Below are 18208 nucleotides of genomic sequence, written 5' to 3'. Positions count from 1 at the left end.
TTGGATAACCTCACAATGCTGCACTTTTCTGGCTTCCACCTGAAACTCATTAAAATGGCCATCCCCTACAAACAAGCCCTACACATACACAGGATCTGTTCTGATGAGGAGGAACGAGACAGACACCTGAAGGTGTTGAAGGACACCCTCGTAGGAACAGGATATGATACTCATGTCATTGATCTCCAGTTCCAACGTACCACAGTGAAAAACCATAGTGACCTCTTCAGAAGACAGACATCAAATACATCTGATAGGGTCCCCTTCATCATCCAGTACTTTCTTGAAGCAGAGAAAGTACATTCTTTGCAGCCTTCAGCACATAATCAATGACAACGAGCACCTCACCAAGATCTTGCCCGCACCGCCACTTCTTGCCTTCAAACAACCACACCTTAAACTGACCATTGTTTGCAACAAATTAGCCAGCCTTCAGGACAACATTGACCACAACACTATACAACCCTATTAGCAACCTCTGCAAGACGTGTCAGACCATCAACATGGACACTACCATCACACATGGGAACACTACCCACCACGTGCACGGCCGATAGTCATGTGACTTGGCCAATGCTAACTATCGCATAAACTGCAGGCAAGGATGTCCCGAGGCATGGTACCTCGGTAAAACCATGCAGATACTACAACAATGGATGAATGGACACTGTGCAACAATTGCCAGACAGGAGTGTTCCCTCCCAGTGGGAGAACACTTTAGTGGTTAAGGACATTTGGCCTCAAATCTTTGGCAGACTTCAGGATACACAACGTTGCCGAGTCACCAAGCAGAGGCTGATAGCCATATTCAGGATCCATGAGGACAGCCTCAACTGGGATCTTGGGTTCATGTCGCACTACAGGTGACCCCACCACATTAAACACTGTCTCACACACACATACATATGTGCGCAGACACTCATGTACACACACGCACACACATACTCACACTGTCTCTGCCACACAGACACATTCTCTCTCTCTCCCTCACACACTGTCTTACCTTTACTGGCTCCATCCCCGCCTCTTTGACCTGTCTGTCTCCTCTCCACCTATCTTCTCCACTATCCATCTTCTATCCACCTCCCCCTGTCTCCCTATTTATTTCAGAACTCCCTTCCCCATCCTCATTTCTGAAGAAGGGTGTAGGCCCGAAACATCAGCCTTCCTGCTCCTCTGATGCTGTGTTCATCCAGCTCTACACCTTGTAGGCACAATGGTTAGCATTGTTACCTGACAGTGCCAGGGACCCGAATCTGGTTCCAGCTTTGGGTGACTTCTGTATGGAGTTTGCATTTTCTTCCCATGTCTGCATGGGTTTCCGCTGAGTGCTTTAGTTTTTTTTTCCATGGTCCAGAGATGTGCAGGTCAGATGGATTGGCTGTGTTAAATTGGCCAGTTTTGTCCAGGGAAGTGTAAGATAGGTGGAATAGTCATAGGAAATGGGGGGATAGGGTGGTTCTGGATGGGATACACTTCAGAGGATAGGTGCAGATTATATGGGCCAAATGTCCTCTTTCTGCACTAGAAGGGTTCTAAACATCTGTTACGTGGCTACTTCACAACCAAGGAGTTTCTTTGCTCAAATACTTATGGTATGAAGTGTGAAACCTCTCAATGTTGATCAGATCATGAAAATTCTCAGTCAAATGCAGTGCTTCTACCTCTCGCACATCTGCCAGATTTCACACTTAACACATTAAAGGAGCTAAAATGCTTAGCAGCTTGTCATTGCTAGAAACACTTAGCACTGGGGAATGAAGCCTGACTGGCCAACAAGCCTCCCTCGGTGAGGCGGTTACTGGCTGACATCAGTATGCCTCAACTCAAAAGGTCATCTTTTGTGGTTGTACCCTTGAGCATGCAAGTCTTTGGTGTAAAGCTGTCAAATTTGTATGCTTTCCTAGTTTTGATGAAAGGTCAGTGACATGGTAGTATGTGAGCTGCTAAGTTTTTTTTAGGTCCTTTAATGTGTTAAGTGTAAACTCTGATAGATGTATGAGAGGTAATACACTATATTGTCAGTACCTCAAAATCTTGAGCTTACAGTGCTTACTCACATTCATAAGAGCATAAACCATTGATTAGTCAGTGGTACATAACCTGAGCAAGTGCCACAGATCATTCATCCTCCTGTAGTGCTGGAGCCAGGTTTCAGTGAGCCATCTGTGGGTACTGATCTCTTCAGCCTCCTCTGTCAAAGTTGCCTCATCAGTTGAAATGGTCTTTTGCTGCTGTGATTAAGGAAAAGAACTTCCTTCTCTCCTAAATAACTTTCAGGAGAACCTCTACTTTTTGCATGGTTTCTGAACTCTGCAGGAGTGAATGAGGGTGATGAGCAGCAGTTGTTTTATGCCCTTGGATTGGAGAGAATGAGCTGCTGTCTGCATTCTAAATGTTAATCCCCAAGGAAGGTCCCCAAGGGCTTTAGAACTTCCTGACCTTAAATCTAGTATTTTTTTACATGTTTGTACATGTACTGAGCTGAGGTGAACACAATTGTGTGGGAGAAACTTGCCCTGTCTCCATTGAGCGGTCAGTCTGGCGTTTTAGGCTGATCATGCCATTTAGCCTCAGATGAGACAATCCTGCCTGTTTTTATTGTGTATCACTCATAGACTTTATCCCACATTTTATAGTAGCTATGTGGAATGGGACCTGTTGAACTGAGTATCCTCTACTTTACCATACAGTGGGTGCAGGTTATTGCTAGTTGCATGTGAACTCCTTAATTCTGTAGGGGTCAATTGGTAATATGGGTGTTGCCTTGACTGGTCCAGAAAAAACTATTGTAATGGTATGTTAAGTTACTCCTTTGTCCACGGAGACATGGTGCTACATTGGTGGAATAACTCCTATCACAGGGCTGCTTTACGTGAATAAAATTATTGCGGTTTTGGAGCTTGAGGTATAAATACCTCTGCAGTATTGTTTACACAGTGAATATACTCACAAATGTAATAATTTTCATGATATTTGTATAATTAAATGAAAGTGCATTTTTGATTATTTCAATCAACTACTTATACCATATAAATTGTAACATGGTAAGTTGCCACATGATATTGATTTGCAGTGGCCATTTTTATGATACCACTTTCATATAATGTTTCATACAATGTTACATAAAGTCTTTTATCAGGGAAATTATTTTGGTTTTGATCTGGCGATTGAATATCTATACCTACTGTATAATGATACCAACTCTTAAACTGTAGTGTGTTGGACACAGGTCTTTACGAAGGGAACAAGATTGAAGTGGAGTATCTAAAGTTTTGGAGTAGATCTGTAAAGTGGAGTATCCTTGATTACTCAGAAGCCATGTTGTATTCTGATTTGTTTCACTATGTTGTTTAATATTATTCTGTCAAATTTGGCAATAATATGATAAATAAAGCTTTAAGACTGAAAATTGTGTGTTTAAAAGGTTTAATAGCAGTGGACTCACTTTGCCCCAAGGTGCCATGTAGTGGAGTTCAGTAACAAAAAAGACATATATGTTAAACTCACTAATCCAAAGTTTATTGCTGTCAGTACACTTGGGTGCTTATGATGATTTAACCAGCCAATCTTGTTTATAAATGGATTGACATTCTTTGAGCCTGCAAGTCAATGTCTCAATACTTGGAATAATCCGAGCTTCAGAATGTTGCATGTTTATTTTCAGCGAGTTAAACTTCAGCAGTACCCAAGTTTTATTCTGGGAATCCCTAACCCTTGGTTCTGCCAACTTGCAGCTCAACTGGAGAGACTTGGGTCAGTAGGATATGTTCCTACATGGAGAAAGTGTCGGTTGCTTAATGGAACCATTATAGGCAGGTGCAAATTTCTTTCTTGCTTGTTTTGGAGTTCTTAAGCAAAGGAAATGAATGGGCTTTCACATGTTAGATGTCCGGCTGATCAGAGCAAATTAATTTAGTGAAAGTAACGGGTCCACTTGATATTAACTACCTGCTCTTTCAGCTATTGTGTTGCGGCAGTTCCACTGTTAGTGTAGCAACAACATAATCACTGTATTGCCTTATTTCTTCTTTTATGACAATGCAACTGTTTACACAAGATCGAAACATTAATCAAATTGAAATTACCACACTCCTAGATCCCTGCTAGTTTGCACAAGTGGGCCAGTTTTCTTTTCATCTTCAGTTTTTTTTTTCAGTTCCCTTTCTGAAAGCATTAACTGTTCATTATGGCAGCTTCAACATGTGTTTAGGACTATTTGGTACCATATCCATGTTCAAGTGAGGCTATATCAAAGTCCTAACATATCCCCATCTGAAGCTAATTGTGTACACCAGGTGGTGGATTATAATTTGCATCATAAACCATAACTAAACTTATCAACATTACCTTACAATTCTAGCCCCTCTCTCCACAGTTAAGTGGCTATTCCTATAAAGCCATGGGGAATCATATGCCTGACTTGATCAGGAGGTCAGACAGCATCAGAGGAGTAGGAAAGTCAATGTTTCAGACCAAAACCCTTCATCAGGACTGGGGATGGGAAAGGGAACCCAGAACTAAATAGAGGGAGGGGTTGGGGGCTGGGGGAAGAGTAGAAGAGATGGTGAAGAGCTTGAGGGCAGCGGAGACAACTGAGGGTTTTTAATGGGAGAATGACGCACTGAGCTATCTTCGGAGGGTGAAGAAAATCTTCCTCATGCTGTGTATCCTTAAAAGAGACTTTGCAGTGTTGGTTTTCAGGGGCATGGAGACAATAAGGACTGCAGATGCTGGAAGCCAGAGGCTGTTCACCATCTTTCCTACCATTCCCCCAGCCTGCAACCCCCCCCCCCCAATTTATTTCTTGGCTTCCCAGTCTTGACAAAGGGTTTCAGCCTGAAATGTTGACTTTCCTGCTCCATGGATGCTGTCTGACTTGCTGTGCTTTTCCAGCCTCACACCTATAAGAGTCTGTTTTGATCACTTCCATTCCCCTTGATCAAATTATTCATGAGGTTTTTTTATTCCTCAGCTACTATACTTTAAATCAGGAATATCTTGAATGAATAAAGGGAAGGATGCCATCCCTTACTCGCCATATATTCTGCCTCCCTCTGTAATATACTTTGTCAAACTCGGTCAAATAACACACAATGAAAGTGCACCTTGACCGTTGCTTAATGTATTTGAAGTGTGAATTCGCCTTTCAGTTCTCACATTTGAAATTCAGTCCAGCTCCTTTGTGATAGGAACAAGAGATGTTTTCCTGCTGTCCTATCGCCCTGTTACCCTAGTTAAAGCGGTCCGGGTTAATATCGTTCGTTCACATTTGGCATGTGCTTTAAGTGCCTGTCTCACGGCTGCTCCACCCGAGGAAAACCCAGATCCTTCTGCAACTAATGCACCAGACTGTGAAGCCTTTTCGTAACCCTTAGGCTACACGAAATGAACGACTGCAGTTGGAGAGAGGGGAAAGGGATTGATGACCAATACGAACGGATTGGCTATTGCGGGTGTGGTCTTGATTCCAGCAGGCGGAAGATGCAGACCATTGGCGGGAAAGTGTCGAGGGGCGGGGCTGAGGGTGGAGTCGGAAAGGAGGCGGGGTCAGAGTGGGCAATGCCGACCAAAAGGGAAAGATTGTTGTGGGCGGAGCCTAGTGTGCACGTGTGGAGCAGCTAGAGGCGGGGCGACAAGTGGGCGTGGTCACGTGAGGGGCGGGGCGCCGTCGGCAGCCGGCGGGCCCACAGCGGCATTTAAAGAGCCCGGACAGCGGGCAGTGCTGGAAAGAAGCGGATTGCGAATGTGGTTGGCGTGCAAGCGAGGTTGCTGCAGTCAGTATTTTGTTCTGCCTAATCTACCTCAGAGGAACAGCCGGAACGGTTAACTTGTTGCTGTGTTAATATATTAGGGGACAGGGCTAGTCAGACAGGGAACCGTGCAACAACCGGGTTGTGTTTTAATTTTTGGGCAAGTGTTGGCTGATCAGTCGGACGGAGTGAGGGAGCTGCTGCAGCCTGAGCCCCGGGGGCAAGATGCACACCACCCAGAAGGACACCACCTTCACCAAGATCTTCGTCGGCGGGCTGCCCTATCACACCACGGACGCGTCTCTCCGCAAGTACTTCGAGGTGTTCGGCGATATCGAGGAGGCGGTGGTGATCACCGACCGGCAAACCGGCAAATCCCGCGGCTACGGCTTTGTAAGTACCGAGGGATGGCGAAGAGCTCGGGAGTGAGCCAGCGACGTTAAACATGAATGAGTTACTGATCACTATTGTGAAGTCCGATGGCTGTTTTACTGATGCCGGGATGTGTCCCGGCTTTTCTTCGCCCTCTTTTCCTGTATTTTTCTTGTGTCCAGGTGACCATGGCTGACCGGGCGGCGGCGGAGAGGGCATGCAAAGATCCCAACCCTATCATCGATGGCAGGAAAGCCAATGTCAACCTGGCTTACCTCGGGGCTAAACCTCGCATCATGCAGCCGGGTGAGTGCAGGAGCCTGAGTCAGAGTACAACATAACCCCCAACATCACACTACACCCGCCGCCTTCCCCACAATTAGAAACAGTCAAAATCTATTCAATAGGAACTTCAAGAAAGAACTCTTTAGACGAAAGAGTTATGGTGTGAATCTGGACGCTGCGATGTATTTTCAGTGGCTGACGGAAACGTTTGACCTGTAGTGGGGGACGGTGCCTGCCTATCAGGTTTTACTTTTGTAACAGTCTCTGGATTGTCTCCGACAGGTTTCGCTTTCGGAGTGCAGCAGATTCACCCCGCTTTCGTCCCCAGGCCCTATGGGTAAGTAAGTACCTTCGGTGTCCTACCGCACTTCATAACCCGCTTCGCTTTACTTAAAGGCAGATGTTTCTACTGTTAACGTCTTCCGACCTCACCGAACTGCACCTCAACATTATTCTGTAAAGCAGCCGGAGCCTGAAAGCGATTCTGTCTATTTATGTATCGATAAAAGGGCGACTATTGTTTAACACCCATTTGTCAAAGACTAACAATTTTTTGAGAATAAATATATCTCCCATTAAGCTGTGCAATCTGAGTCAAGTTCCGAAAGCGATTCTGTTCATCCAACGCACCTCTCGAATAAATACTTTTTGGTGCCGTGTAATGGTATTATTTACTTATTTTAACAAATCGACTTTGTGCCCCCTTTTTTGGCTTGACTCAATTCTATGTATTTCTTTCTGATCTGACAGGGGTCGTTTACAGTTAAGATAACATGATGAGAAGCATTTGATGATATGAGGTGGAATAGTTACCGAATGAGCAGATCTTAAACTGTAACCAGTAGACTCAAACACACAAACAAGCTAAAATGGTGATTAACTGTTGCATGTATGTTGTTTCTTAGAGTGTAATAGAGCTGCGTGTGCTTTTACTTTTTAATGAAGTGGTGTTTAGAGCTAAACAAGCAAACTGCGTGCTTTGTAATGAAGAGAGCTAGTGAGGACCTTTCTGGAATTTTCTTTGTTCAAGAGTGTTAATTTGTTTTGCCATCTGGGAGCAAGGGTCCCATTTATTTTGCTTTGTTGCTGTAGCCTGATTTTCAGTTTAACAATTCAGTTTCTGGGTTGTAGTGAGTGCTAAATTCTGTGTGATTTTATTTTTTGATTACCAAATCAACCCATCGCCTGCATGTTGCGATGTTTATTTATTTTGGTTTGGTTGTTTTTAAATTTTGTTAACACAAGTGCATCTTCTGCAAACTTATGGGTACAGTCCTTAATTATCCAGAACATCATAATTCAATGTGACTTTGGAAGACTACATTTCCTTAAAGACATTTCTTGTATTTTGTGACCATCTAATTATAAGCTGGGTACTGTATCTGAGTGGAAGAGATTATCTAAGCATCAGTAAATTTAGCCACTTTCTGAGCTTTGTGCTGGAGATTTAGTTCACTTTCTAAATGGTCGTCCAGAATCTTAAAGTCTATTGTGATTTTTGCTTCAATTCTGCCTGTACATTGGCTTTAACTTTACACTTATAAAACAAAAGGCAAGATATGGGGAGGAACCACACTGTTAGTTTTCATAGAATTCCTACAGTATGGAAGCAGGCCACTTGACCCATTGAGTCCACACTGACCCTGTAAAGAGCATCCCACCCCCTACCCTTTCCTGTAACCCTACATACTTCTCCCTCTTAATTTGTGTTGATGCATAATCAATCATTGATTCTATATTGTTTAGAAATGTTACAAAAAAGCAACAACAATCCCCATAGCAAAAGGGTGCCAAATGCGTAGCATAGGTGTTCACACAATTTCAGTCTGCTAATCTGCTTTCTCCTATGAATAAATGATGACCCACAACAATAAACTTCATAAGTAATGGATGAGTCATGGAATATGTAGGTGGAAAAGACCAAGTCATTCTGAGTTCTGAAAAGCAACATCATTACTTCATTGTACTAGGTACTGAAGACCTCATCCAAATTTTATAACTGCTGACCTAGGTTAACATTTGTGTCAACTTTTTCTTTTCATGTCAATCTTGTTTGCAAGAATTACTTTACTAAAGCACTTGATAAAGAATTATCTAGCATAGTTTGAAAGTAACCCATTATTCCATCTGATTATGATTACTTTCTTCATTTGAAGGAAACAAATCCAAAGGGATCATTTTCACTTTCAGTATATTGAGGCAGGAAAGTAGATTACAAATCAGCCACTATTTTAGATCCGTATTCTTATGGATTGCACAGGGAAAGTTGCTTATTGTGCCTTATACAGATATTTCCTCTGTTTTAATAGATCCCTTTAGCAGAAGATTAAAAATAGAGTAGGGAGTCATACTGCAGCCTGTCTTGTCACTCATCCAGTGTGAAATGGCACGGGCTGGGGAGTGTGCTAAGAGTTCCCATGAGTTTAACAGAGAATGACCCTTGTGAGCTCGAGTTTCACATTCCAGCACCTGTTCAGTTTTGAGGATTTTAACCAAAAGCCAAGCCCAGTGCTTTCTCCACCCCCCCCACCCCCTCTCCATCTCCTCCCATAAACACATGTACCCACAAATAGGTTTAAGAGATTCTGAAGAAGATATTTTGTATGCTATCTCCGAACACAGTAACAGTCATTTTCAAAATTTCTATTCAACTGTAGTTTGTGTGTAGGATATAGAAGTATGTGGAAAAAGTCATTCTTGTAAACTTTATTTTCAACATTTGATCAGAAGTTTAAGTATCCAGAAAGGCTGAACATGCAGGTGCAGCTGGATATGTATGTGAGGGAGAAAGTAATATGAGCATAAATTAACAGGGTGTGAGGAAACAGAGCGGAAGGAGGTTTGAGTGGAACATAAACAGTGGTTAGGTTGAATGGCCTGTTTCTGTGCTCTTACTTTTGTGTAGCCACAGAATTAACCTGTTCTAATCAATGTCTTAACCTTCCATTAGGTTGTAGATGTGGCATAATTTCAAGCTGTACACTTACATATTTCTCTCAAACTTTGAAATGTTGATGTTATTAACTTTAAGTATTTAACTTCTGGATTCTAGGACCTTTTTGTACATACAAGTCACAATAACAAAGCTTACAAGTCAAATTTAATTGGACAGGGACCTAAATAGTAGAATTTTCTTCACACTTCATAGAAATGTGCTTCCTAATCTGCTTCAAAGCACTCACTGATATTTGTTTTACAATTTTACTGCATGCTATCTGATAAAATGTTTTGCCATAATAGCCAGTTGAGAATTTAGCTGGGCAGTTGCTTTCATGAATCTTTCCTTCAAGCAATTGCAAATACTGTAATGTGGAGAAGACGTGGTGGGGGGGGTGGGGGAAGAGGTATAAAAACTAACAAAGCACTGGAGTTCCTTTCTAGATGGATAGAATGGTACAGAATATTGGTTAGACCTTTTTTGGAGTACTGTGAACAGTTTAGTCATGTTACAGTACGATTGGAGAAGAACTAAAATGGCTAGACTACACTTTAGAGTACTATGAAGAGTTTTAGCTACTGTATTGTTAAAGGAGAGTTACATACTGAAGAATATGCAAAAACAAACGAATTATACTAGGAACAAAAACAGGTTGCTGGAAAAAGTCTGGCAGCATCTGTGAAGAAAAATCTATCAATATTTCAGGTCTAGTGACCCTTTCTCAGAACTGAATTATACCAGAACTGAAAAGTTGTGCTCTTTAGAAAAGCTTGACTGGCTGGAACATCTTTCTCAGACAAAGGGGCAGCTTGTTAACGGTATCTAAGATTGTTTTCACTGTCAAGAAAAGATGTCTCTCCTTGCAGGAGAGAAGGAGATGAGGGGTCATAAGTAAGATACTTAAATCCAATTGTGAATGCAGGAGGAGTGCCTCTGTCAAGAAAGTAGTTAGAATGTGGATTTCTTTTAAACCACTATGCAGCTATATAACATTCATAGACTATTTGGGCCAAATGCCCACTTCCCATGCTGTAAATACTAAACACTCAAAGTACTGAATTCAATTTTGAGCTTCTTGCAGGTGTTCCTATTACATTGTTAGGTGTAATTTCTTCTTGAAGGGAAAATACCAAACAGCTGATCTCAAGGTCCAGAAATTCCAAAACCAACAACTTCAGATGAAATAGTTCAGTTCTGTTATTGCTGCTGAGATTGGGAATTTAGCAATATACAAAATAAGTTCTTGTTTCAGTTCAGTATATTGTATATGGCAGCATTTTTGTTAAACATTCAACCTGCCAAGGCACTTCACAGGAAAGTGAGGAAAGATGATGAGGCTGAGTCTGAGGAAGTGTTTAGGACAGATTGCTTCAAGCTTGTACTCAGCTCTGTAAATTGGGGATACACAACTTACCAGAACTTCTCAGCAGAGATCTTGGTTACAGAGCTATGCGGTTTGAGACCTAAGAGGTGCAGAGACGAGGCTTTTAAAATCAGTGTGACAGCACTGGAAAGTGATGGTGAATGAATGGCTGCAGACATGTTTTATGGGCAGTAGACTTTTTTGACAAGCTCAAGCCTACAGATGATGCTAGGTTTTCTCTTCTACCATGTGTACTTTTTAAATGTGGTTTTATAAAATGACAACATTAATGTACCTTGAGTGAAAGGTCTTCAGTGGTCTCTATCATTGTGTCAAATAGAGGAAATTTTTAATATTGAAGTATTGAAATTGAGGATAGATTCTAATTTGTAAACTTATTAGCACCAGTTTTTTGTTTTGTATTTTTCCACTAGTGCATATCCACTATTCATCTTTGTGGCCAAGTGAAATGTCTGTCTGGTTGGGAATGAAGGACTTAATGGGGAGAGCTCCTTAGGATCAATTATGTTGATGTCTGTAATATCGTGCATTAAGCAGGTGTCTTCTGTCTTTTAGAAACCCTACAAATGATGGTATGGTCATCCTAGCTCAGAACAAGTACAAAGAAATTAATAACTTATTTGTTACCTATTTGTTCCAACTAAGGACAGTGGGCTGGCCGTCAAGCAGTAAGAGAATGTCATTGGCAGGCAAGTCAGAGTGCTTTAAAATGGAGGCACTTTCTCTCCCAAGATATTAAATTTAAAATTTGGTCTTTTTATTTTTTTAAAAAAAGCCCATCACTGGGGGCAGAGGAGGAGGGCTGTCAAACAGCTAGTCTGTCCCCTCTGTCAACAGACTGAGGCCGTAGGGGAAAATGCTAGTTGGCCTCCTTTTTTAATACAATTATCAACCTTAAATCAGCCAAATCCCAGTGGTGGCTGGCTAACTGTTGCCTAATATTTAAGCGCTCTAATCAAACCTCCAGAAAAAAGCTCCCTGGACAGAATGGAGCCATCTATTTTTAACACCCATCTTTTTTGTCATCTGGGCATGGACAGGCCTAAAAATCAAGCTGTTCCTATTTTGATTCAATTGTTCAGATGTGTTATGATGCACCTGTGAGCAGTGGGACTTGAACCTCTGCTTTCCGGCCCAGAAGCAAGGTCATTACCACTGTGCCACTTACAACATGAATATTCAAATATGGAGAAGCTACATATTAGATATTTTAACCAGCCAATGACACGTCTGGAGCAGATGAGACTTGAGCCTTCTGGCCCAGATGTAGGGAAGGAGCAGGTACCACAAGAGCCCTATCAGTCCTAAAAATATGATGATCATCTTTGTAACACAAGGATATTATATACAGATGACAGATTTGTTTCTCTAACACCAACAATATAAAAGAACAAAGTTTGATTCCCAGTCTTCATATTTTAATATGAATTAATGAGATGTTGACATTGCTGGCAGGGCCAGCATTTGCTGCCCATCCCTTATTGCCATTGAGAAGGTGATGTGCTTGTTTTTCTTGGAGCAACTGAGTGGCTTACTAGGCAATTTCAGAAGGCTGTGAAGAGTCATTTCTGTCAACTTCATATACCAGGCCAGACAGGAGTAGCATATTTCCTTCCTTATTAGAGGACCAGATGGATTGTTGAGTTTCACAGTAACCATTACTAATGCTTGTTTTCTTGTTTCATATTATATCTAATCAAGAAATTTAAACTGCCCAACTGCTATGGTTGAATTTGTCTCTGTCAATTTTCCACTCCTTGGTATTACTAGGCAGTGATGCAGTGCTACACCCCTAGTTTGAACACTGATGTTGTCATTCAATAACTAGTAGATTAGGCGTACTATCTGAAGAGAAGTAAATATTCACACTCAATCTGTCCATGTTGCGTACACCATTGACACAACTTGAGACAATTTTCAGTCCCAAATTAATTTCCTGTCTCTTTTTTGATCAGTTAATGGTAAAAGGTGGCAGTGAATTTTGAAAAACGTTTTTGTTTCTGTCTGATACATACAGGTGTTGAGAAGACTATTTTATTGACCTACACTCTGCATACCTTTTAAACTCAGTTTTATTATTCAAGCTGTGTTTTCTTTACATTGAACAGATTATAAACCATATTTTAACAAGGTGATATTCTGTGTGCATATTTGTGTACACTTCACATTAAGTGAAAGGTTCAAATGTGTGACTAGATGTTGGACACCGTTTATCAGTCTTTGCTCCTAACACTATTGAGTGAACTATTTAGAACTTCTCGTACTACCATTCCTCAATTGATCTTGTTCGCAATTATAAACAAAGATCAATTAAAATTCAGGGGAAATTTTTGCAAAACTGGATTGAGGTTGTAGTATTTCAGGGCATTGATATCAGGAATTACTATTACAGAATTAAACAAAATTGAATTTTTGGTTATAGTTTTCAATGCTCTTGTTATAGTCATGTTATTTCAAAGTTGGAAATGGCATAATAAAACTTTCAATCGATAATTTATGCATTTAAAGTTCCACAGCAATTTTACTCAAAGTTTTGGATATTCACTTTGTTTATCCTGTAGCCAACTTTTTACAGTATTTCTTTTTTCTTTTTCCCTTGGCTTTTTGTAAATGGCATATGGAGTGACTTAATTTTGAAGTAAGAAGTTCTAGGAAATTAAGTCAAATGCCATTGTGCTTCTGACAATAACAGCTAAGTGGAATTGGACTCACCAGCCTAGTGATCTCTTGGCATGTTCACATTTAGCAAGAAGATTGGAATGTCCTTCAAGTTAAAGCAGACAGTTTGTTTCATCACCTCCTACATAACTTCAAGACATTATGACAAAAAGAAATACATTTCATTGTCACTAGGGGTACAACATATCACCTAGTATAAGATGGCTTTCTAGCAGTCTTCTAACTGCTTGGTGGTCAAGTCTGCAGTTCTTAATGCTTAGTAGCTAGAAGCTGAGAAAGAGATGAGATGGTTACCACTGAACTAATATGACACCTGCCAAAATTTGCATAGTCACTGTGTAGAGGAACACAGATTGACTGGGCACTGATTTTAAGAGTGAAATCCTGTAAACTATAGAACAATTCAAAATATTTTAATATTTTATATACTCCATTTTATCTTACTAAAATATATAATTTTATTCAGTCTCTCCAGTCAGCTTTATCCTATCTCGCTGTAACATGTTTTCCTTTCATGCAATCTGTCTTTTAGTGTCTTTTTTTCTTTTGCATGTTGAGGCAGAACATTGCAAGCCAGACGCTGGGGTCCAGGTTTATGCTTTCACTTTGCTAAAGGACTTCTTTCTGTGACCTTTCTTAGAATGTAATGCACATGTACTGGACTTCAGTGCTGTGATTTTAATGCCTGTGAGATCTCTGTTGGAGACTGAGTGGTGAAGCAGAGCCATACTAGATTTCATGTCTAGAGTGATCTTGCTGTGTGACCATTTGCTTATCACCATGTGACCTTCGTTTGGTACTTTTAATTTTTTTCTTTTTGCCTGTGTTTTACGTTAATTAGGTGATGGGGTTGTGGATCTGTGATATGATATTAATGAGTGCCGAGACTGCATAGCAACATATAGGGTTGCCATGATATGTTTACAATTACTACAGGCCAAAATATCAATAGACCACCCTGCAAAATGTCACTGTGAAATACTGTCCAAAAATTAAAGTTTTGAATTTTCAGAAAGTAAGACTAAAAACTTGAAGCCCAATGAGACCTGACAGATTGTTTGCAATTTTCTATGTATTGTATCTTGATTTTAACTGTGCTAGATTTGTATTGCTTATGATTAACTGCTTTATTTAGTTATAAATGTAAAATTGCAAGTTGTCAGACTTTTTCGATTATCTGTTATTTAATGCACAAGCAGTTTATCTCACTAATTCAAGTCACACGTCATGCTGTACCTAGTTGGCCAATATCTTTTAAAATTTATTGCACATATAAAGGCCATTGGGCACCCAGTGGTGTTATAGTGGACTAACTAAGACTTCCCGTATTGTGGCAACCCTATATGCGCAATAACAACTAGAATGTTAAAATTTGTGGACCGATCAAGCCTAGAGTTGTGGTGGCTGTTTCTTTACTGCTATGTTATTCTTGCTTGCTTCACAGGATCCCCACTCATTATGTCTACCCCCAAGCCTTTATGCAACCTGGAGTCGTCATTCCCCATGTGCAACCTGCAGCTGCCGCAACCCCTTACATTGACTACACAGGAACTGCATATGCACAATATTCTGCAGCCACGGCCGCTGCTGCTGCTGCCTACGAGCAGTATCCATTTGCTGCATCCCCTGCTGCAGCAGCAGCAGCTGCTGCTGGTTATGTCACTGCCGCCGGGTACAGCTACGCAGTGCAGCAGCCTATGCCCAATGCAGCCCCTGGGGCAACTGCTGCTGCAGCCTTCAGCCAGTACCAGCCACAGCAGCTGCAGACTGACCGCCTGCAATAACAGTGGAACTTTTTAAACATAAGTACACAATATGTTTAGAATCAGGAGAGCAACTATATATTCCAGCACTCCTCAACTAGTTACAACTACAGGACATAAATGGATGTGGGGTGGGAGACAAAGGTATACTACTTTCTGATTGTGAGGGGAAAAATATTTTTGCAGCTTTGATTTACTACAAACAATTGTGCTCTATAATGTCATAGCACAAGAAGACGGGATAGCAGAGTATGCTTTTTTGTTTACAATCAAGAAATATATTAAAATGCAAGTCCAAAGCCTCAACCAGCCTGCAACATTCATGTATTAACAATGGGACATAATGTAGTATAACTGTTCAAATGATTTCTTCATCAGGGAAAATGCTGCATTTCTTTCTGCATGTAAGAACTGCAGGAGCTGTATGCAATAATGTGTGATATGCAATAATTTAAATAATAAATGAGATGTTCTTTTCGGAGTCAGTGAGACACTGAAAGTCAACATTATAGTAATGACGACTACCATTTCAATTTAAAAGCACTGAATGTCATACTTTTTTAAACTCTGACCTATGCAAAGTATTTGAGATATTTGAAGTCTCTCTTGGGCATCGAACAATCAAAGCACATGACCATGTGGCATGATGGACCAGGCACCAACATTATTTATTTTTAAAAATATATTCTTCCCTTCTATGCATGAATAGAACTCTGAGCAAGTGATCTGGATTTAATGGACAGACCAGCTGTGCAGACAATTAATAAGGTAGACATTTCTGGAAATACACATCACTTGTGCGTGTTTGATGACTTGTCACATTTTAATCCACTTTCCCCTGCGCGCCCTCCCCTCCCTCCCCCAACCATCCTGTTTCACTTTCAGGAAACTTTAACTGCTGCTGTCAGCACTTTCAATCTGAAATCCGATCAGTCCCTAACAATAACTATCTCTCTCCCTCTCTCCTCTCTGCATCTGTCCATGGTCATTGATTGAAAGCAAAAAGTTTTTTAAAAAAAGTGAATTTTATTAGTCATTGGTTGAAACTGTGCCTTAAAAATACTGTATTGTAATACTATTTTAAAATTATTTATTGTAAATGTTTTTACAGTATGCACACTAAAGGGGACATAAGTGCGAAACTGTATATGTATTCAGCTCATTGCAATAAATTATTAAGTAGGTATTAGTTTATAATGTTAGAACATATCGATCTTCAAAATGTTGACTCCAGTTTTTATTTAAAATTTGACGCACTATTCAGTGGTATTGTTACCTTGACACTTGTAAGTTTTAGGAAAATAAATTAATATTTACTTTTTTCATAATGTTACAAGCTGTACATAGAAGGACCTCTGTCTTTAGGCTTTTAGAAATGTCAAACATTTTAGATTATGTTAAAATAGTTAGAACAGTTATTCTGCCTGGTAGAAAGCTGTAACTGCTGCGCTGTCACCTGTTTCTAAATCTCCATTGCTTGCAATCTTTACATGTTTTTATTATATATACTTCAAACAGGTGAATATTCTAAATGTAGATTCATTTTATACTTAATGGGGGGGAAAAAGATTTTCTTACAAGGGAAAGACCACCAAGCATTTTGAAAACCTCTTTCATGTTGCTGGACAAGTTTAATTAATCAAGTAATGGTAGCTAGCATTCTACAAAATTTCACTTTTAATGTAAAAGTACTGTTGCTATCATGTTTCTATAAATGTGCAAACTGCTTTAACATTCATCTCTTCTAAATACATTCAAAATAAAAAAAACAAAAAGCTGGATGTCATGGTATTTGTTTTCCTGGTATTTTTTTATTCCACTTGTTCCATTTATCAGTAAGCTGTGGATAGGTTTTTAAAGTCAAAACCAGTTCATAACATAAGAAAACTGGAGTGATAACTTTGATTTTTGGATGGTGGACTAAATTAGTTGGTATCGATTTGAACCACCATCAGATGACCACTCAATGGAAACTTAAAGAAAAGCTAGATATAAATTGGTTTCAATTCAGGTACCCTATTTTACACTATCAACTGAAATCTGCAATTTCCCCAAAGATGTTTTAAGGGTTTCTTTGGCCAAAGGCTCAAAACAGGCACTAAATGGTTGCAGTGCAATAAGTCTCTAGTCTGTTTTAAATGTTCAAATTTAATAACACCTGAGCGGGAGTAGCTTTTTCAGTCACTCGAGCCCTCTGTCATTAGCAATCGCAACTGATCACCTACCTCAATGCCATTTTCATATTTTATGTGCACATTGGTTGATGTTAGTATTCAGCAAACTATCGATCTGTCTTAAACATTAGTTAACTCCTGAATTTCTACAGCCCTCTGGGTAGAGGATTCCAAATATTAACTATCCTGAGTGTAGGATTTTCTCCTGGCCTCCATTCTAAATGGCTTGTACCTTTTTATTCAGAGGTTGTCTCCTGGTTTGGTCTGGTATCCCCAGCAAACAGAAATATCCTTTCTGTATTCATTTTGTTAAAAATCCTAATGCATCACTTCATTCTTCTAAACTCTAGATAATGCAGGTCCACTCTCAATGTTTCCTTGTAGGACAGTCCTGCTATCCTACTGCATGGTGTCCTTGACAAGTACACCCTTCCTTCAGGGGACCAGATCTGCATGATACTTCAGGTGCAGTCCCACCAGTGAATACTATAACAGTGAAGCAAGACAGCTGTGCTCCTGCACTGAAGTTCTCTTGATATAAATACCAGTATACTATTTGTTTTCAAATTGCTTGCTGTACGTGCATGTTCACTTTCAGTGCCTTAGACAATGACAGTCAGGTCACTTTAGACAACATTTGTAATCACTCTCAAGTTTACTTAGCACCTCTGTTTTGTGACACTTCACTGGCGTAGCACATGGGAAATCAATCTCTGTTATTTCTAGAGTTGTTTCAAAAGTTAGAATTTTAAAATGCAAAATTGCTTGAGCTGGCTGTCTTTAAATGCAAGTAGACTGAACAAGAATGAAAACTAAATTGATTCATTATTGTTTAGAATCAATGACACAACTCCACTAGC

General features: G+C 40.2%; 1 protein-coding gene across 1 annotated transcript; it reads left to right on the top strand.

Moving 5' to 3' along the window:
- Positions 1 to 5694: 5694 nt before the first annotated feature.
- On the top strand, positions 5695 to 16947 carry rbm24a (RNA binding motif protein 24a). Its single transcript, XM_048523950.1, has 4 exons — positions 5695 to 6146; positions 6308 to 6431; positions 6693 to 6747; positions 14856 to 16947. Exons 1-4 carry the CDS (start codon positions 5979 to 5981, stop codon positions 15193 to 15195), a joined length of 687 nt encoding a protein of 228 aa, XP_048379907.1. The 5' UTR covers positions 5695 to 5978; the 3' UTR covers positions 15196 to 16947.
- The last annotated feature ends 1261 nt before the right edge of the window (positions 16948 to 18208 follow it).

Source organism: Stegostoma tigrinum, chromosome 2 (assembly GCF_030684315.1).
Source record: "Stegostoma tigrinum isolate sSteTig4 chromosome 2, sSteTig4.hap1, whole genome shotgun sequence".
Taxonomy (NCBI): Eukaryota; Metazoa; Chordata; class Chondrichthyes; order Orectolobiformes; family Stegostomatidae; genus Stegostoma; species Stegostoma tigrinum.
This window is presented reverse-complemented; position numbering and strand designations above follow the sequence as displayed.

Bases quoted from the DNA above. Each gene is read 5' to 3' on its own strand.
- rbm24a (XM_048523950.1), top strand. From the start codon at position 5,979: ATGCACACCACCCAGAAGGACACCACCTTCACCAAGATCTTCGTCGGC. The intron at 6,432-6,692 runs GTGAGTGCAGGA...TGTCTCCGACAG, and splicing joins ACCTCGCATCATGCAGCCGG to GTTTCGCTTTCGGAGTGCAG. The intron at 6,748-14,855 runs GTAAGTAAGTAC...CTTGCTTCACAG, and splicing joins TTCGTCCCCAGGCCCTATGG to GATCCCCACTCATTATGTCT.